Here is a 21966-nt window from a genome sequence, read left to right as displayed (position 1 = left end):
CAAGGAACGCCTGTTAATTGATTCCAGGCGACTACCTCATGAAGGTGGTTGAGAGAATGTCAAGAGCATGCAAAGCTGTCATCAAGGCAAAGAGTGGCTACTTGGAAGAATCTCAAATATAAAATATATTTTGATTTGTTTAACACTTTTTTGGTTGCTACATGATTCCATATGTGCTATTTCATAGTTTTGATGTATTCACTATTATTCTACAATGTAAAAAATAGTAAAAACAAAGAAAAACCCTGGAAAGAGTTTTGACTGGTAGTGTATATGATTCATATGGATGAGACTAGATTAGACTGTACTGGACACTGTGGTGTGCTGTACCCTAGCTAACAGGGGTGTGTTCAGTTAGATTAAATGTTTGCTACGTTCCGTAATGGCTTGTACTGAACGACACGTTTCCCCAAAACATTTTTGAACAGACTGAGGTACGTTTTCTCTGTTTGGTGCGTGTGGCAGGGTGTGGCTTGAATCAATGAGTGTCATATTTAAAGGGCAGGGATGGATTTTGAACCCACAACCCAACCCCTCCCCGTTTTTCAATATGTCATTCAGAACACCACCATTTCCATTTAACTGAACGTTGCATTACGTTTTTTACATACTGAATGTAGCCTGGGTAGTGCCTTGTTCTGATGTCACAGGAGAAGGAGAGGTGTGTTGGTACTATGTGAATGATATAATACAACTGATATTATGAACTTATTTAGTATATGATGGATTTTGTTTTAATAAAGGAGGAGTTAAACAGTCCCACTGTCCTTTCCTGTATCTAAATATGTGTTATTATGTCTGCTAGCCCTCTTTGTTGTGTGTGTCCTGTTTAGTGATGTATTCTATCTCTTCCATCTCATCCGGCTGTCAAAGAGAAACAAATGTAAAAACATATTGGTTTTATTTGTTATTTACAGAATAGGTTGTCATTATGAGTGTCATTATGTTACTGTACATTACTCACATCAACATCTGAAATATTTATAGCAAAATTCATGAAATAAGACCTACACCACATACATGAGCTAAATTTGCTCTGAATTGTTACATAAACATCACAAATACATTGTGGGTTACTGTAAATGTAACACCTGTATTAGCAGCCATGGACATGTTTAGAATCATGATTCTCCGCTGTATCAATTCACCATCATAGACTCATGTTTAGTGTATCAGAAGACGCTAGTGATGAGGTCTCTCTCCAGGAAAGTGATACAAGCGCTAGCCGTCTCCTCCATAGACTTGGACCAGCCTGCCAGGTTACCTGCTACATACGGCAACACACCTGACGTCACCTGGTTGTAGTAACACACCTGGAACAAAGAATAACACATGCACACCTGGTGTTAACACATTTTATATGAATTGTGAGGTCTCTGTGGAGGGTTAATGAAGACGTGATGAAAGCTAACAAGTTATTATACTGTGTGTATTAACCATATCAGTCCCGAGACCTCAGCAAAAATAAGATTTTATTTAAATTACTTTCATTTATCTGCATGTCCAGCACTTATATTAAGCCTCACAATGAATTGTTTCACCATTTTCTTTTCAGGACAACCAGGGTTACAAGTAGAACACTATACGACATAAACAGTTGCATTCATGAGTTTTATTGACAAATTGTCAATTAAAAAAACAAGATCTGCCAAAGAAAAAAAAAACAGATTAAAAAATAATTGATAAGAATGCTGTAAGTACAGAAATGGTTTGTTCTGTGGGAAATGAATATCCTACTAGTCAGTGACAACTGTGTGGAGTTTGGAGTTTGTGACAGCAACTGTGAGCTTATTACAGTATTATAGACACTATGTCCTGGGATTTCCTATGATCCCCTTACCTTCTAACAACTCTTGTGTGGCTTCTGAGAGTCATAGAGCAAAACATGCGTGTGTTCGTAAGAGTCTCAGGTTTTCATAGATAGCTTTTAATAGTTTGTAGCGCAAACTAGACCTCGTTTCAAAGGAATCAAGGAACAATCATATATGTATGCCTAGCAATCACAGATTTACATTGTTTAAATCACACTTTTACAAGTCTGTCACAAATGACAGCGCCAAAAAGCCTCTTATGGTGAATGAGATGTGACTCTGAGAGGCTTGTAGAATCATGACTCAAGTTTTCAGTTTATCGTTCGCCGGTAGGGGTCTTGCATGCTCTTGGTATTACTGAATCAAATTAACGACATTTGTTTAAAGATTTGTTCTTTTAACTGAATGACTCGAAAAGGTCCAAGTCAGTAAAACGAGCCAAACTTCCCATCACTTGAGTGTGCATATGTGACTGCCTCACCTTGCAGCTGTTGAGTCCCAGGCTGTGGATGAGGAACCCGGCACACTTGGCCTCGCTACGGAGGAAACCCTCCACAGGGGGAACTGCCGTCACAGTTACAGACCTCAGGGCTACCACATAGGGGTCACTGTAGAAGAGGAACACACATACAGTTACAGAAATCAGAATGATCACATAACCATCGCCACTGTAGAAGACAGGAACACACACACACACAAATTATTCTAAAGGAAACATTACCCGTCTTTGCAGGGCTGCCTCTTTGACAGCAGGAACACAAAGTCTCGGCTCTTCCCTCCATTGATGGGGGAGCATTTAATGTGATACACCGTCTCTTCCTCATCCGCCCTCTCCACCTCCTCACAGCTCCTACAGGAAGAAGGGGACGTGAGAGGTTAACGGTTTAGTTAGTTTAATGAACATAAAGCTCTGTGTCGGTCATACTTACAGGTAGTGTGTGTCCCAAAGAGGTCGCAGTGTGAGGTCAACCAGTAGGGTGAAGGCATGGAGGGCAGAGGTCATGACCTCCATCTGAACTTGGACACAAAGCAGCTCCGCCTCCTCATGGACATACACACCGACCTGGATACACAAACATACAACAGAGTAAGGACAACGTAAAAGCAAAATGGTGTCCAAAAAGGACAGAGAGTATCCTTTACAAAATTGCCATATAATGTCTCCGTTCATGCATTTGTGTGTGTTTCTCACCCTGTCACTGATGCTGCTGGCCTCCCAGTCTTGTTTCCCAGCCAGTACAGTCAGAGCAGCTACGTTGTTATAGCCCAGATACACCTGCAGGGGGCGATAGGAGATAGACAGTCAGCTGGGAAATAATGACGCTTAACTAAAAGTGTATCTCAGCTTTAACGAACTTGTCATCTGGCATGGCAGCAGTGGTAGAAAAAGTTCTCAATTGTCATACTTGAGTAGAAGTAAAGATACCTTAATAGAAAATGAAAAGTGAAAGTCACCCAGTAAAATGCTACTTGAGTAAAAGTCTAAAAGTATTTGGTGTTAAATATACCTAAGTATCAAAAGTAAAAGTATAAATAATTTCAAATTCCTTATATTAAGCAAACCAGAGTAATTTACGGACAGCCAGGGGCACACTCCAACACTCAGACATCCTTTACAAACAAAGCATTTGTGTTTAGTGAGTCCGTCAGATCAGAAGCAGTAGGGATGACCAGGGATGTTCCCTTGATAAGTGTGTGAATTGGACCATTTTCCTGTCCTGCTAAGCATTCTAAATCTAACGAGTACTTTTGGGTGTCAGGGAAAATGTATGGAGTAAAAAGTACATTATTTTCTTCAGGAATGTAGTGAAGTAAAAGTAAAAGTAGTCAGAAATATAAATAGTAGTGTAAAGTACAGATACTCCCCAAAAATACTTAAATAGTACTTTAAAGTATTTTTACTGAAGTACTTTACACCACTGCATGGCAGCAATGTGGTTGAATGCAAAAACAGTCAGGTACAAGGCTATCTTAGCTAGAACGATGCGTGCTGGTAGTGTCATGTTCATTACATGGTTGTAGTACCTGGTTGCTTTTATCCCAGGGGACAGAGAGAGGAGCCTCCTCCTTACAGGACAGGATGTGCTTTCTAGCCATGCGTATTCTCTTCCTGACAATGGCAGACAGATACCTCCTCTCCCCGTCCTGGGTGGTGTATGTGACTTGGGGGAAGGCAGGTGCATCTCCTGATGTGTTAGCCAGCTGGTAGATGAGGAAGGCACTGTTGATGTGACGCGGTTTGTTCGAAGTCCACTCCTCACAGTTATAGGCCTCCACTCGGACACCTACCTCGATACTATACACACAGGCACACACACATTTTAAATACGGTGCTAAATACATTTTCATAGGATCCTATTATCTGAAAGGTAACACAGATGCTTAGACATGTTACCTGTTGTTAAATGTGTTGTTGACCATAGCCTTAAAGACCAGTCTGTCTCCTACAGAGGAGGGACCTCTGAAACGGAACATGTCTACAGACCTCAGAGAGGGGAAGCAGCCACACAGACGACTGTAGAGAGAGACAGAGAGGGTTAGTAGGGTGTGTGTGCATGTGTGAGTGTGTGTGTGTGTGTGTGTGTGTGTGTGTGTGTGTGTGTGTGTGTGTGTGTGTGTGTGTGTGTGTGTGTGTGTGTGTGTGTGTGTGTTTGTGTGTGTGTGTGTGTGTATCTACCTGGCTGCCACTGTGGCTGCGTTCTCCATCCAGGCCATGATCTGTCCTCCGAAGGTGTTGCCGTGGTGATTAGCGTGTGGAGGCAGGACCAGCTCGATGCTCTCTACACGCGTGAACTCTGTGGACACGGCAGACAGCGGGTCTCTCCTGCTACACACACCTGGAGAGGAACAGTTACCTAATGGGGAGGAACAGATACAGACATGGCGATTAAAAAGAGATGTAATGACACGTGTAGTACAGCTAATCACCAACTCAGAAATAGCCCTCAGACAAAGATGTAAGTTTATTCATCATGTGGCTCTGACAGAGAGCATTACACATAGACAACCCACTGGGTACACTACGTCATTTCAACGTGGATAATTGGGTAATATTTGGTTGAGATGTTGATCAATGAGATTACAACCTATATTCACCCACTCAAAAAAAACAGCCAAAAGTTGGTTGAATTTCCAATGTGTTATCACTGCACTTTCAACCATTTAAAAGCACAGCAAAGTTCAAATGGGAATACAGTGTCAGATATTTTGTTTATTTATACAACAGATTGTGTTACTTATCAATGTGCTTCATCTAATAGCAGATTACCTGGATTCCAGTTGAGATTACATTAAAGTACATCATGGTGCAAGTGATCAATGGTGTTCGAGATATTGCGCAGATTATTACATCAATTGTGAGGATCTCCACAGACCAGCTCTACAACAAAGCTTTCTTAGTGTCCAACAATCTTTCTCTGCCCTTAACCTTGTTCTGAAAACCTCCAAAACAAAGGTCATGTGGTTTGGTAAGAAAAACGCCCCTCTTCCCAATGGTGTGATTACTACCTCTGAGGGTTTAGAGCTTGAGGTAGTCAGCTCATACAAATACTTGGGAGTATGGCTAGATGGTACACAGTCCTTCTCTCAGCACATATCAAAGCTGCAGGCTAAGGTTAAATCTAGACTTGGTTTCCTCTATCGAAATCGCTCCTCTTTCACCCCAGCTGCCAAACTAACCCTGATTCAGATGACAATCCTACCCATGCTAGATTACGGAGATGTAATTTATAGATCGTGCTCTCAAGCGGCTAGATGTTCTTTACCATTCGGCCATCAGATTTGCCACCAATGCTCCTTATAGGACACATCACTGCACTCTATACTCCTCTGTAAACTGGTCATCTCTGTATACCCATTGCAAGACCCACTGGTTGATGCTTATTTATAAAATCCTTAGGCCTCACTCCCCCCATCTGAGACACCTACTGCAGCCCTCATCCTCCACATACAACACTCGTTCTGCCAGTCACATTCTGTTAAAGGTCCCCAAAGCACACACATCCCTGTGTCGCTCCTCTTTCCAGTTCGCTGTAGCTAGCAACTGGAACGAGCTGCAAAAAACACTAAAACTGGACCGTTTTATCTCCATCTCTCCATTCAAAGACTCAATCATGGACAGTCTTACTGACAGTTGTGGCTGCTTCGCGTGATGTATTGTTGTCTCTGCCTTCTTGCCTTTGTGCTGTTGTCTGTGCCCAATAATGTTTGTACCATGTTTTGTGCTGCTACCATGTTGTGCTGCTGCCATGTTGTGTTGCTACCATGTTGTTGTCATGTGGTGTTGCTACCATGCTGTGTTGTGATGTGTTGCTGCCATGCTGTGTTGTCTTAGGTCTCTCTTTATGGAGTGTTGTGGTGTCTCGCTTGTCGTGATGTGTGTTTTGTCCTATATTTGTATTTTTTGTCCCAGCCCCCGTCCCCGCAGGAGGCCTTTTGCCTTTTGATAGCCCGTCATTCTTAACTGACTTGCCTAGTTAAATAAAGGTAATAAAAATAGAATAAATAAAAAATATATGCATGCTATCTTAAACTTGCATGATTTATATGATTACGTAAGAAGAAATGTATAGTCATAGTAACCTCAAAATGTGGTCATGGATGTGTTACTCATTTTAAGGTTGAATAAATAATGTTACATTCGTTTGTAAGATAGCCTTAACTTTAGGCTATTTACTGTATTACAAAAGTAATATTGACTTGTGTTTGGTTGACAACGCAACCAAATATCAACATTTAAAGGATATGTATATACTGCTTGGATAGTTCCATCTGAGCCATTCTTTAACTGTTATTTTTGTTTGAGTTGGAGACATGAATCTAATATATCATTTGTTAATTTATCAACAAGTTAATAGACTACTTATTGTATTTTAAAAGTGATATGGAATTGTGTTCGGTTGTCAACACATATATCTTCTGCTTGGATAGTTCCATCTGGAATTAAAGCCAGACTAAGTCAGTGGCACAAATGGAACTATCCAAACAGAAGATACATCTCCGTCAAATGTTGATATTTGGTTGCGTTGACAAACAAACACAATTCAATATCACTAATATCATTACATTTTAAATCAAGCTTGAAAACCTAGGCCTATTGTATTGTCTAGTTTTAGTTGAATTCTGGGTTGAATTCAAACAATTACTATTGATGACTTTCCAAATGCTATATAGGCCTATATAGCATCAATGATGATTGATAAAATATGGTCACATTTCATTTGCTCTGTTAAACCTACCCTTTGGAATGACTTCGATAGCAACAGTGAATCTATTTTGTTTTTAAGTGGAGATCTCTCAACAATCATTTTCACGATAGCACATTGGTAACAAATATACAGTGGGGAAAAAAAGTATTTAGTCAGCCACCAATTGTGCAAGTTCTCCCACTTAAAAAGATGAGAGAGGCCTGTAATTTCCATCATAGGTACACGTCAACTATGACCGACAAATTGAGAAAATAAATTCCAGAAAATCACATTGTAGGACTTTTAATGAATTTATTTGCAAATTATGGTGGAAAATAAGTATTTGGTCACCTACAAACAAGCACGATTTCTGGCTCTCACAGACCTGTAACTTCTTCTTTAAGAGGCTCCTCTGTCCTCCACTCGTTACCTGTATTAATGGCACCTGTTTGAACTTGTTATCAGTATAAAAGACACCTGTCCACAACCTCAAACAGTCACACTCCAAACTCCACTATGGCCAAGACCAAAGAGCTGTCAAAGGACACCAGAAACAAATTCGTAGACCTGCACCAGGCTGGGAAGACTGAATCTGCAATAGGTAAGCAGCTTGGTTTGAAGAAATCAACTGTGGGAGCAATTATTAGGAAATGGAAGACATACAAGACCACTGATAATCTCCCTCGATCTGGGGCTCCACGCAAGATCTCACCCCGTGGGGTCAAAATGATCACAAGAACGGTGAGCAAAAATCCCAGAACCACACGGGGGGACCTAGTGAATGACCTGCAGAGAGCTGGGACCAAAGTAACAAAGCCTACCATCAGTAACACACTACGCCGCCAGGGACTCAAATCCTGCAGTGCCAGACGTGTCCCCCTGCTTAAGCCAGTACATGTCCAGGCCCGTCTGAAGTTTGCTTGAGTGCATTTGGATGATCCAGAAGCGGATTGGGAGAATTTCATATGGTCAGATGAAACCAAAATAGAACTTTTTGGTAAAAACTCAACTCGTCGTGTTTGGAGGACAAAGAATGCTGAGTTGCATCCAAAGAACACCATACCTACTGTGAAGCATGGGGGTGGAAACATCATGCTTTGGGGCTGTTTTTCTGCAAAGGGACCAGGACGACTGATCCGTGTAAAGGAAAGAATGAATGGGGCCATGTATCGTGAGATTTTGAGTGAAAACCTCCTTCCATCAGCAAGGGCATTGAATATGAAATGTGGCTGGGTCTTTCAGCATGACAATGATCCCAAACACACCGCCCGGGCAACGTAAGAAGCATTTCAAGGTCCTGGAGTGGCCTAGCCAGTCTCCAGATCTCAACCCCATAGAAAATCTTTGGAGGGAGTTGAAAGTCTGTGTTGCCCAGCGACAGCCCCAAAACATCACTGCTCTAGAGGAGATCTGCATGGAGGAATGGGCCGAAATACCAGCAACAGTGTGTGAAAACCTTGTGAAGACTTACAGAAAACGTTTGACCTGTGTCATTGCCAACAAAGGGTATATAACAAAGTATTGAGAAACTTTTGTTATTGACCAAATACTTATTTTCCACCATAATTTGCAAATAAATTCATAAAAAATCCTACAATGTGATTTTCTGGATTTTTTTTCCTCATTTTGTCTGTCATAGTTGACGTGTACCTATGATGAAAATTACAGGCCTCTCTCATCTTTTTAAGTGGGAGAACTTGCACAATTGGTGGCTGACTAAATACTTTTTCCCCCACTGTAATAGCTGGGCTTAGTTAATACCTTGGATGGGAGACCAAAGTGTAGCTGTAGATAGATACATTTTCCAGTAGGCTGGGCAACACTTCCTATGTTTGTTCTTTCTGATAGTGGATATAACGTAGAAAATCTGACATTGTTTTAAAAGTACAAATTCAACATATTTTATACAAGGTTTTTGTATGTTGAAATGTGGTTACCATGATTACATAATCCTGTGGTTTAAATTTCACCCTCAAAACAATCCCTGATTACTTTTTTTTAAGTCCAACGTTGAACACCATAGTGCCCTCAAAGCTCATCACTAAGCTAAGGACCCTGGGACTAAACACCTCCCTCTGCAACTGGATCCTGGACTTCCTGATGGGCCGCCCTCCGGTGGTAAGGGTAGGCAACAACACATCTGCCAAGCTGATCCTCAACATGGGGTGGGCCCTCAGGGGTGCGTGCTTATTCCCCTCCTGTACTCCCTGTTCACCCACGACTGCGTGGCCAAGCACGCTCCAACACCATCATTAAGTTTGCAGACGACACAACGGTGGTAGGCCTGATCACCGACAACGATGAGACAGCCCATAGGGAGGAGGTCAGAGATCTGGCAGTGTGGTGCCAGGATAACAGCCTCTCCCTCAACGTGATCAAGACAAAGGAGATGATTGTGGACTACAGGAAAAGGAGGGCCGAGCACGCCCTTATTCTCATTGACTGGGCTGTAGTGGAGCAGGTTGAGAGCTTCAAGTTCCTTGGTGTCCACATCACCAACAAACTAACATGGGCCAAACACAGCAAGACAGCCGTGAAGAGGGCACGACAATGCCTATTCCCCCTCAGGAGACTGAAAAGATTTGGCATGGGTCCTCAGATCCTCAAAAAGTTATACAGCTGCACCATCGACAGCATCCTGACTGGTAGCATCACCGCCTGGTATGGCAACTGCTCGGCCTCCGACCGCAAGGCGCTACAGAGGGTAGTGCGTACGGCCCAGTACATCACTGGGGCCAAGCTTCCTGCCATCCAGGACCTCTATACCAGGCGTTGTCAGAGGAAGGCCCTAAAAATTGCCAAAGACTCCAGCCACCCTAGTCATAGACTGTTTTCTCTGCTACCGCACGGGAAGCGGTACCGGAGCGCCAAGTCTAGTTCCAAAAGGCTTCTTGACAGCTTCTAACCCCAAGCCATAGGACTGCTGAATAGCTAATGAAATGGCTACCCAGACTATTTGCATTTTTTTACGCTGCTGTTTATTATCTATGCATAGTCACTTTAACTCAACCTACATGTACATATTACCTCAATTACCTCGACTAACCTGTACCCCCGCACATTGACTCGGTACCGGTACCCCCTGTATATAGCCTCGTTATTGTTATTTTATTGTTGCTCTTTAATTTATTTTTCTTAAAACTGCATTGTTGGTTAAGGGCTTGTAAGTAAGCATTTCATGTTACGGTTGTATTCGGCGCATGTGACAAATATAATTTGATTTGATTTGATATGTAAATGGCCCAATTCACACACTTATCAAGAGAACATAGCTGGTCATCCCTACTGCCTCTGATCTGGCAGACTCACTAAACATGCTTCGTTTGTAAATTATGTCTGAGTGTTGGAGTGTGCCCCTGGCTATCCGTCAATAAAAATGTATTTTTAAAAAGTGCCGTCTGATTTGCTTAATATAAGGAATTTGAAATGGTTTATTCTTTTACTTTTACTTTTGATACTTAAGTATTTTTAAAACCAAATACTTTTACTCAAGTAGTATTTTACTGGGTGACTTTCACTTTAAAATTTTCTATGAAGGTATCTTTACTTTTACTCAAGTATGACAAGTATGTCCTCTGGCTGACACTTCGTCCTTTCTGTCGGAGCACTGTACCAAGCAAACTCTCTCAATCTCGCCTCTTCCTCAGCTACAAAGGTATTTGTTTTTTTATAATTGCCCCTTGAAAATGAGTTCAAGGGGCAATTATAGTTCCATTCAGGACAAGATAATCCAAGTCAAGATAGCGATACAGATTTGGACACAATATCCCAGGCTGACACACACACACACACGTGCACACACACACTCATAGAGAGATGTGAGAAAGGAGCGAGAGAGAGAATGAGAGAGAGAGAGAAATACAGAGATAGGGTTAGAGAGAGAGAGAGAGGGTTAGAGAGAGAGAGAGAGAGAGAGAGAGAGAGAGAGAGAGAGAGAGAGAGAGAGAGAGAGAGAGAGAGAGAGAGAAAGAGAGAGAGAGAGAGCGAGATAGACAGAGAGACTGACCGTTGGCTAGTGTGTGGTAGTCTTGTAGCAGGGTACTGAAGGTCTGTTCATTGTAAAGGCGGAGTCTTCGTCTCTCTGAGGCCAGAGAATGCTGCAACTGCTCCTCTGCAGAACACAGATTCTCCACCGGTTGCAATAACACCTTCTGTGGTCCCGCTGGCTTTCCAACAAAGGTGGAGTAGGCCACACACACCAATCTCTCCACATGTTCCCTCACATCCTGCACTGACACAAGGATTCCCACCTACACACAATTGTTATATTAAAAAATATATATATAATAATTGTATGTGTGTGTGTACGCGGGTGTGTGCGTGTGTGTTGTCTTACCTCCATGCTAGTGGTGAATGCTCTGTTGACTTTGGACTTGATGGTGATCACCTGACCAACTCTGCAAAAAACATTTGACATTTTAAAAACGTTACATGCATTTGATTGATTCGACTGATTGATTGACGCGTACCTTCCAGTCTCCTCAAACTGGATGTCGTCCATGGAGAGTGTCACACACGCCATCCCAGCATGACGCTCAGCTAAGGGACACACACACACACTGTTATCTCACATTGTTTATCTATATATTTACAGTTTCTATGTTTCATCTCTCCAACTGGGGCCGAACTACAATTACAGTGACATATCAATCATTAACATCCTCATGGGGGATAACACAAATCTCTTATGTGTTATTGTGCACACACACACACACACACACACACACACACACACACACACACACACACGCAGGGGAATGATAGTAGGTGAGGGGTCAGTGCACTGCTGTTACCCTGTCTGTCCAGCGATGGCCACTGAAGGGCAGCTCTAACACACACACCCTACTTGTGGAACTGAGGTGGTGTGTGTGGGGGGGTGTGTCTGTGAGGTGGCAGACACTACCCTTGACGTCTAATCAGTTTCTATTCCTGTATTGCTGAACTCTAACACTGTTCCTAGTCTCTATCTTGTTAACATTTGCTCAGCATTTACACCAGAGGAAACTCTCCACCTGATATTTAGCTACAGATGGGAATAGCAGACTAAAAAATATTCTGTCTGAAACTGTTCCCATGAACTTTACATTATAACTACTTTTCTGTCTTCTTTGCATGGGAACAGACACAAAGACACACACGCACACACAGCCACATGCACACACATATATTCACACACACACACACACACACACACACACACACACACACACACACACACACAGACACACTGTATATACTGACCAGCGAGGCAGGCGATTGTGTCCATCCATTTGAGTAGCTGCCCAGCACTCAGGTCTCCTTGGTGATCCGCATGGCATGGCTGTATAGACTGGCACATCTGGACATCCATAGGAGCAGGGGTCTGCCCACGACATGAGCCCAGGAGAGGAGCACCCTGAGCGGGTACAGTGCCAGATCGATTCCTCTGGATCTCTTGGTCCTTATGGGGCTCCACAGGGCCTGACCCCCGGCGTACACCCAGCCTTGGAGCATATTGAGTGGGCACAGGGACAGGCCCCTTCAGATCCTGGAGGTAGTGGTTTTCCAGAGTGAAGCCATTCTGGAGGCTTTGGGTCATCATGACCCTGTTGCTTCTGTGAGTAAGTGCAGAGAAAATCAGTATACCAGCCTATCTGAGTCCCTGTGTGAGAGCAAGTGAGTGAGATGGCAGTATAACCCCACTCTCCCTTCTTCCCTCTCTATCTGTAAATCTTATCTGTGGCTCTAAGCCCTATGATGTACACACACACAGGTACACACTGTGGCAATGAGTTCCGATCATAGTTCTCGCTCAGTTTGATGACACACACACACCAACATTGGGGGGTCTGGCAAGGGAGATGGAAAACTGGACAGGACACTGTCACCAAACTCAGTCATATGATATGACACACAGTCCTCTACATTCCTATGACTTGGCTGGTACACACACACACGTCACACACACTGCAGATGGACTCTGACTGGCCGGTGTGCAGATAGTACTCGTGACCCCGGAATAGACCAATAATATCTATCTGCAAACTGCAGTAACTACAAGGGATGATTATAGCCTACCTTATCAAGGAGTCATAGGAGAAACAGAGAAAATGAAATCATACAGTTCCGAAGCTTCAGAAGCTAGCTAGCAGGCAAATCTCCTTGAAGATAGACAGTGGCGTAGCGCAGTTTTTGATAGACCTAAGTATCAGCTATCACACCATGTAAAGGAACAAACTCCACATTTTTTTCTCATAGAATGCAATTAACTGGATTTGTCAACTCCGTCAGACACCATAAAAGGCAATACATTTTTACAATTATTATCCAACAAGTGTTTAAAGGCCTTGATTATTTAATTCTAACATTATATTATTCAAATATGCAATACAACTACATATGATAATTTTTCAGTTTATATCCATTATTGACAGGTTTTAGAATTTTAAACACTTTTTTTGAAGAGTTTGAAATTGGGATCCTTTGCTCCAAACAGGGGTATTTGGAGCCGACATGGAAATGAATAATATTTAAAGTATTTTCAGAATATCCAAAACAAATATTTTCCCTCATAAATTCCCCTAAATGTACATTTTAAGCTCAAATAATGCAACAAAACATTTTTTTTCAACTATAAAAAGAGTTTCCCTGTCGGAAAAGGATTGTCCCAACTTTCAAGAATCGCTGATCTAATTTCCTATTGGAAACTATCTGGTTTGTAAGTGGTGTTTTCTGCATTCATACAGACTTTTTATTCAATTTTGATAAATGTATTAGCAGAGACCTTGTGATAGAGAGTGTCAGTCTAACTTGTAGGGGACTTGTTTTGTAGGGGACATAGGGCCATCAGTTGGACATTGTTTTCTGAGAATGATTAGATCACTCCTTCTTCTCTGACATGTCTGTTAATCAAGAGAACACAATGGCTGGCTGAAGATGAGCTCATCAATTTCCATAATCAGCTTAATATCTAATTATTCATGTGCATGTAAACGTATGCATGCTAGATACACTATATATACAAATGTATATGGACACCCCTTCAAATTAGTTGATTCGGCTATTTCAGCCACACCCGTTGCTGACAGGTGTATCAAATCGAGCACACAGCCATGCAATCTCCATAGCTAAACAGTGTAGAATGGCCTTACTGAAGAGCTCAGTGACTTTCAATGTGGCACCGTCATAGGATGCCACCTTTCCAACAACTCAGTTTGTCAAATTTCTGCCCTGCTAGAGCTGCCCAGGTCAACTGTAAATGCTGTTATTGTGAAGTGGAAACGTCTAGGAGCAGCAACGCAAAGTGGTAGGCCACATAAGCGCACAGAACGGGACTACCAAGTGCTGTCCTCGGTCTGTCCTCGGTTGCAACACTCACTACCGAGTTCCAATCTGCCTCTGGAAGCAACATCAGCACAATAACTGTTCGTCGGGAGCTTCATGAAATGGGTTTCCATGGCTGAGCAGCGGCACACAAGCCTAAGATCACCATGCGCAATGCCAAGCGTCGGCTGGAGGGTGTAAAGATCGCTGCCATTGGACTCTGGAGCAGTGGAAATGCGTTCTCGAGTGATGAATCACGCTTCACCATCTGGCAGTCCGATGGACGAATCTGGGTTTGGCGGATGCCAGGAGAACGCGACCTGCCTCAATGCATAGTGCCAACTGTAAAGTTTGGTGGAGGAGGAATAATGGTCTGGGGCTGTTTTTCATGGTTCGGGCTAGGCCCCTTAGTTCCAGTGAAAGGAAATCTTAACGTTACAGCATACAATGACATTCTAGACGATTCTGTGCTTCCAACTTTGTGGCAACAGTTTGGCCATTTCCTGTTTCAGCATGACAATGTCCCCATGCACAAAACCAGGTCCATACAGAAATGGTTTGTCGAGATCAGTGTGGAAGAACTTGACTGACCTGCAGAGAACCCTGACCACAACCCCATCGAACACCTTTGGGATGAATTGGAACACCGACTGCGAGCCAGGGCTAATCTCCCACATACTTTCGGTCATGTAGTGCATCTTCACTACTGGTGAAGAAGACGCAACAGGAGGCTGATGAAATTTGGCTTGGCACCTAAAACCCTCACAAACTTTTACAGATGCACAATTGAGAGCATCCTGTCGGGATGTATCACCGCCTGGTACGGCAACTGCACCGCCTGCAACCGCAAGGCTCTCCAGAGGGTGGTGCGGTCTGCCCAACGCATAACCGGGGGCAAACTACCCGCCCTCCAGGACACCTACAACACCCGATGTCACAGGAAGGCCAAAACGATCATCAAGGACATCAACCATCCAAGCCACTGCCTGTTCACCCCGTTATCATCCAGAAGGCGAGGTCAGTACAGGTGCATCAAAGCTGGGACGAGAGACTGAAAAACAGCTTCTATCTCAAGGCCATCAGACTGTTAAATAGCCATCACTAGCACATTAGAGGCTGCTGCCTATAGACGTAGACTAGAAATCACTGGGCACTTTAAGAAATGGAACACTAGTCACTTAAATAATGTTTACATATCTTGCATTACTCATCTCATATGTATATACTGTATTCTATATTATTCTACTGTATCTTAGTCCATGCCGCTCTGTCATTGCTCGTCCATATATGTATTATATTTGAGTCATTTAGCAGATGCTCTTATCCAGAGCGACTTACAGTTAGTGAGTGCATACATTTTCATACTGGCCCCCCGTGGGAAACGAACCCACAACCCTGGCGTTGCAAACGCCATGCTCTACCAACTGTGCTACAGGGGACCCTATATTCTTAATTCCATTCCTTACTTAGATTGTGTGTATTGGGTAATGTTGTGAAATTGTTAGATATTCCTGCACTGTCGCACCCGCAATAACATCTGCAAAACACGTGTACGTGACAAATAACATTTGATTTGATTCAATCTACTGTTTGATCAGGAACTGGGTCAAGTGGTTAGGTTACTGCACTGGGCACACACTGGTTGAATCAACGTTCTTTCCAAGTCATTTACACTGAAATTACATTGAAACAACTTGGAATAGATGTTGAAAAGAGTATGTGCCCAGCGGGACAAAAAGTGATCTTTGCTATCATCCAGGCCCCCTATCAAGATAGCAATAAAATGAACACAGCTGTGGAATGACAAACTCTGTGTGACATAATAGTCATCCATATTAATTAAATTATCTAGGCAAATTAATACATGTAGGAATTCAATTAATTTACTCATCCTGAAAGATATATTAGCGAAACCACCTGTGGGGGAAATGTTGTTGATGGATCGTGGAACTGAATCTGATTGGCTGTTGTCTCATTCCCCGTCCACAAACGAGATCCCGGAAGTTGCCCCGGTAAGAAACGTGTTTTGTTTTGAGTGTGCTCTTTTAGCTTGTTATACCTTTCCTTGGAAACATTGAAAACCTTGAACAGTATGGGCCTATTTCAAACATCAATGACCACCAGATTATCGCCAGCTGATATCTCCTTAATAAATCATCACATAAAATCACCCGCACAGCTGATCTCAATTGCAACCATTATTGTTGGCCATCACATTACCACTCCCTAAAGCTGATGTTGGTGTTAACTTTTAAGTTCTGCTTTCAACTAAAATCTCTGTTATAAAAAAACTTGCTTGCCCCTCCCCCCAGCAGATCACTTGACGTCATTACCGTGTCAAACAAGCTTGAAAGCAGACCGCTTTCATGTAAAAAAAAAAAAAGATATCGCCTTCTCGCTTCCAGGATTGTTGAACGGTGATCAAACATTTAAATGTTTACAATCTAGCTAGTTAGCTACATCAATTTTAGAACTGCAACATTGCGACCAGAATACACAAAGCATGCATGATAGCTAGCTACACTGAACAAAAATATAAACGCAATATGTAAAGTGTTGATCCCATGTTTCATGAGCTGAAATAAAAACAAACGAAAGTTTCCATACGCACAAAAAGCTTATTTCTCTCAAATGTTATGCACAAATTTGTTTACAACCCTATTAGTGAGCATTTCTCTTTTGCCAAGATAATATATCAACAAGCTGATTAAACAGCATGATCATTACACAGGTGCACCTTGTGCTGGGGACACTAAAAGGCCACTCTAAAATGTGCAGTTCTGTCACACAGCACAATGCCCCAGATGTCTCAAGTTTTGAAGGAGCATGCAATTGGCATGCTGACTGCATGAATGTCCACCAGAGCTGTTGCCAGAGAATTGAATGTTCATGTCTGTACCATAAGCCTCCTCCAACGTTGTTTTAGAGAATTTAGCAGTACGTCCAACCGACCTCACAACCTCAGACCACGTGTAACCACGCCAGCCCAGGACCTCCCCATCCGGCTTCTTCACCTGCGGGATCATCTGAGACCAGCCACCCGGACAGCTGATGAAACTGTGGGTTTGCACATCTACATGCTCGTCATCCTCACCAGGGTCTTGACCTGACTGTAGTTCGGCATGGTAACCAACTTCAGTGGGCAAATGCTCACCTTCGATGGCCACTGGCACGCTGGAGATGTGTGCTCTTCTCGGATGAATCCCGGTTTCAACTTTACCGGGCAGATGGCAGACAGCGTGTATGGTGTCGTGTGGGCTAGCGGTTTGCTGATGTCAACGTTGTGAACAGAGTGCCCCATGGTGGCTGTGGGGTTATGGTATGGGCAGACATAAGCTACGGACAACGAACACAATTGCATTTTATCGATGGCAATTTGAATGCACAGAGATACCGTGATGAGATCCTGAGGCCCATTGTCGTGCCATTCATCTGCCACCATCATCTCATGTTTCAGCATGATAATGCACGGGCCCATGTCGCAAGGATCTGTACACAATTCCTGGAAGCTGAACATTTCCCAGTTCTTCCATGGCCTGCATACTCACCAGACATGTCACCCATTGAGCATGTTTGGGATGCTCTGGATCGACGTGTACGACAGCATGTTCCAGTTCCCGCCAATATCCAGCAACTTCGCACAGCCATTGAAGAGGGGTGGGACGACACTCCACAATCAACAGCCTGATCAACTCTATGCGAAGTGTGTCGCGCTGCATGAGGCAAATGGTGGTCACACCAGATAGTGACTGTTTTACTGATCCACGCCCCTACCTTTTTTTAAAGGTATCTGTGACCAACAGATGCATATTCGTATTCCCAGTCATGTGAAATCCATTGATTAGGGCCTAATTCATTTATTTTAATTGACTGATTTCCTTATTTGAACTGTAACTTACTACAATCTTAGAAATTGTTGCATGTTGCGTTTATATTTTTGTTAAGTGTTGTTTCAGTGAACTACCAGCCATACAGTAGCCTCGGTGTTCATTCAAACGCCCTTGGTGCATTTACACAGACTTATTTTAATGAATCTCAAATCTGGCTTTACTTATGATGCTCGGTCATCCTCTCCCTCATCTCTTCCTGTATCCCATCTTTTTCATACAGTATCTCTTTCATATATCCCTCATCTCCTCCTGTACCCCATCTCTTTCATATGTATCTCCCTCATCTCCTCCTGTAACCCATCTCTTTCATATCTCTTTCATTTATATCTCCCTCATCTCCTCCTGTAACTCATCGCTTTCATATTTTATCCCCCATCTCTTCCTGTAACCCTTTTCTTAACCTTAACCCAATTCTCCTAAGCTGCTATGTTATTTCTCCTAACCTGCTACGAAATGTCAAATCTGACAAAAGCTGTATCACATCTGGTCAAAACCAGTGAGAAAGAGACCGATGCCCAGCAGATCTGTAGATAGAACCGGTGTGACGCACTGCTGACACCTACTGGTGAGAAAGAAACATTACAATGTTTCAACCCTGTCAGAACGGCTAGGTTGATTCAGCCGGGTGATGGATTAAAGGAGCGGGATCAGAACGACAAATAGATTGGAACAGAGTCCACTATGTGTATGAGCGCTGATATATGTGAAAAGGAAACGGACACCTTTCCTTCTGTCAGAGGAAGAGCAGACCTGGTCATAGGAGAATAGACAACCATGGCGCAATCAAAGAGATATATTTATTCATTTCTATGGGAGCAACTCTATCCTTGTCAAAGTTGTTTTGGAATAACACAATGAAAGTATATTGTATCCCTGTCTGGGGGACTGAAGATGAAATCAGCCATTACGGATGTGTTTCCCATGTTCTTTAACCTTTAACTATAAATACTCCTCTCATTATCACCTAACATAGCCAACAATCACTTTGTAACTTTTACATTTCTTGGGAATTAAGTTTTTGTCTAACATCTTGTCTCCATTGACTGAGAGCCTGGACCTGTTTCTCATAGAAGAACATTGTTGATGTGCTTTGATGTGCAGTAATATACATTCTAATACGTTTTTTAAACATTAAAATAGATTTACTACAGATTTCACAATACATTGTGTGCCCTCCAGTCACTACTCTACTACAACACACAATCCAGGTGTATGTGTGTGTATAGTTTGTATGTTATGTGTGATTGTATGTGTGTTTGTACCTGTGTGTGTGTGTGACTCTTCACAGTCCTTGCTGTTCCATAAGATGCATTTTTATCTGTTTTTTTAAAATCTGATTTTACTGTTAGCATGAGTTACTTGATGTGGAATAGAGTTCCATGTAGCCATGGCTCTATGTAGTACTGTGCGCCTCCCATAGTCTGTTCTGGACTTGGGGACTATGAAGAGACCTCTGGTGGAATGTCTTGTGGGGTCTGCATGGGTGTCCAAGCTGTGTGCTAGTAGTTTAAACAGACAGCTTGGAGCATTCAACATGTCAATACTTCTTACAAAAACAAGTAGTGATGAAGTCAATCTCTCCTCTACTTTGAGCCATGAGAGATTGACATGCATATTATTCATGTTCGCTCTACGTGTACATTTAAGGGCTGGAGTTGCTCAATGCCAACCCTGGATAAACAACAATTGGAACCACATGGCTGTTTCTTACACCCACACACACACACAAAGTATGAACTTAGCGAGAGGTCCTGGTGATTTTCAGAGCACTGATTCCTGATCATCGGCAGAGTGAGAAAATAAACAGTAGATTTTGTGACTGAGCCGTAACTGATGGTGAGCCTGGGAAACGGGGGATAGGATGGATGAGCACCAGTGAACTGTAGTTACTGTCCTATAGGCTGTATGTATGCTCTACTGTATACCTATACACTGCAGATTGAGTTCTGCATATATGACCCACTGGGTCCACCTGTGGAAATCATGTAACTCAAGACAGTATTAGCCCACCGAGCTAGAGCCTACAGACACTAGGCTAAGTAAGCCAAGCACACAGACCCACCTCAGCTTCTCACATACAGAGTGGAATATTCTCTCAATCTCGCTCTCCTTCCTGCTTTTATAACCTGATTAGATGTTCCATTGATAACAAAGTAAGCTTTAGCTTAAATGAATGCTATAATCTTCTAACAATATTTTCATTTTCTCAAAGACTTGTTTCCTTTAATAAAGTGCTGTGATAATGACATTGACATCTCGCTCTCTCCCGCTCTCCCTTCCTCTCTTTATGAAACAGCAGAGAATTAGTTTCCTGGTTCCACTCCAACCTCTTTACTGTGGGAAACAAACTACTGGGGATGATAACACTGCTAGCACACTGAGACACAGAAGACACAGTGTGTGTATGTGTATGTTAGTCCCATGGAGAGCCAGAAAAGAGTCCCATGTCACTGATGATGTCAGAGCTCTCATACAGGACACTTTCTCTCCACCTTTCTTATTCGCTCCCTCTTTTTATTTTGATGCCCCTATTTCTTTGTCTCTCTCTCTCTCTTGGTCATAACATACACACAAACACAGTGGTATACAGGAGGTTGGGAGTCATGCTGATCGTGTTAACATGCCCCCCCTCTGATCCAGACCCCAGCACACGGAAGAGAACCATCTGGAGAGAGTTACTGACACACATACACCCATACATACACACCAGGGGTTGGAACCAGTTCAGGGAACAGAACCGAACACCAAAAAAGAACAACATTTTCAGAGGAACGGAAACAGAACCAGGAACGAAAGTGATCTCTAGTGTTATGGAACAGAACCGTTATAATCACATTTTGAGAACCGGTTAATAATAATTATTTTTGTCCAAAAAGATTCCTAATGTCTAGTATATAATTCTGTAATGCAGGGGTCTTCTTGCCCAGGGACCCCCTCCCAGGCAAACCGGCACACAGGGACCCCATCATACGTTAGCAAAAACAAAACAAAAAATTATCATCAGGTGAATGATAATAGCAAGGAGAAGTAATCAACATTTGAAAATGAATAGATTTGGTTGGTAGTTGTTCATTAATTTGACCTCCCCACATTATAATTGGAAGAGTGTAAACTCTAACATAGCCTATTAGCTAGAAAGTTAACTCCAAACACATTTTTGCGAAGAGCAGCTGTTTAGCTGGTAAACAAAGTTAGCCATGTGTTGGCAAAAATGTCCAAGTCATGAAAGCTTAGAGGCAGCCAGTGGCATTTGTGGGTGCTTTTCAAAGCCTATGTCAGATACTCCAATGAGTGTAATTTGCTCAATATTAGGAGTTGAGAAATACAATTGACATCATTAGAAAGATATTCCCCTCTTTTATACTGTCGGTATGTAATTCAAAATGTGTTTCTTCTGTTGTTGCTATCGATATTCATAATAAAATGGAAGAAAATATAAATTCCAATTTTTTTATATATATACAGTGAGGGGGAAAAAGTATTTGATCCCCTGCTGATTTTGTACGTTTGCCCACTGACAAAGACATGATCAGTCTATAATTTAAAATTGTAGGTTTATTTGAACAGTGAGAGACAGAATAATAACAAAATAATCCAGAAAAACGCATGTAAAAAATGTTATAAATGTATTTGCATTTTAATGAGGGAAATAAGTATTTCATGTAAACATGTAAACAACTAGCTTGCCCATTCCCTAGCAAGCTGCTCTATCCACGCTAATGGGTGTTATACATTAATGAGCTAAATAAAAACTATATGAACTGTTACTTTTTTTTG

At 42.4% G+C, this 21966-nt stretch overlaps 1 protein-coding gene across 1 annotated transcript; it reads right to left on the bottom strand.

Annotated features, from left to right (window-relative positions):
• Nucleotides 1–884: 884 nt before the first annotated feature.
• On the bottom strand, nt 885–12729 carry LOC121582667 (acetyl-coenzyme A thioesterase-like). Its single transcript, XM_041898648.2, has 12 exons — nt 12239–12729; nt 11467–11536; nt 11334–11394; nt 11004–11247; nt 4489–4666; nt 4207–4326; nt 3837–4107; nt 3004–3087; nt 2741–2874; nt 2533–2661; nt 2293–2419; nt 885–1313 (listed from the first exon to the last, which is right to left on the bottom strand). Exons 1-12 carry the CDS (start codon nt 12576–12578, stop codon nt 1173–1175), a joined length of 1899 nt encoding a protein of 632 aa, XP_041754582.1. The 5' UTR covers nt 12579–12729; the 3' UTR covers nt 885–1172.
• Nucleotides 12730–21966: the final 9237 nt, after the last annotated feature.

Source organism: Coregonus clupeaformis, chromosome 15 (assembly GCF_020615455.1).
Source record: "Coregonus clupeaformis isolate EN_2021a chromosome 15, ASM2061545v1, whole genome shotgun sequence".
Taxonomy (NCBI): Eukaryota; Metazoa; Chordata; class Actinopteri; order Salmoniformes; family Salmonidae; genus Coregonus; species Coregonus clupeaformis.
The sequence above is the reverse complement of the archived record's forward strand: the minus strand, read 5'-3'. Positions and strand labels throughout refer to the sequence as shown.

What these genes read in the sequence shown, in the direction of transcription:
- LOC121582667 (XM_041898648.2), bottom strand. Translation starts at nt 12,578, where the DNA reads ATGATGACCCAAAGCCTCCAGAATGGCTTCACTCTGGAAAACCACTAC. An exon ending in GCAGCCACAGTGGCAGCCAG is followed by an intron (nt 4,327 to 4,488) that starts GTAGATACACAC and finishes CTCTCTCTACAG; the next exon opens with TCGTCTGTGTGGCTGCTTCC. An exon ending in CTTTGGGACACACACTACCT is followed by an intron (nt 2,662 to 2,740) that starts GTAAGTATGACC and finishes TTCTTCCTGTAG; the next exon opens with GAGCTGTGAGGAGGTGGAGA.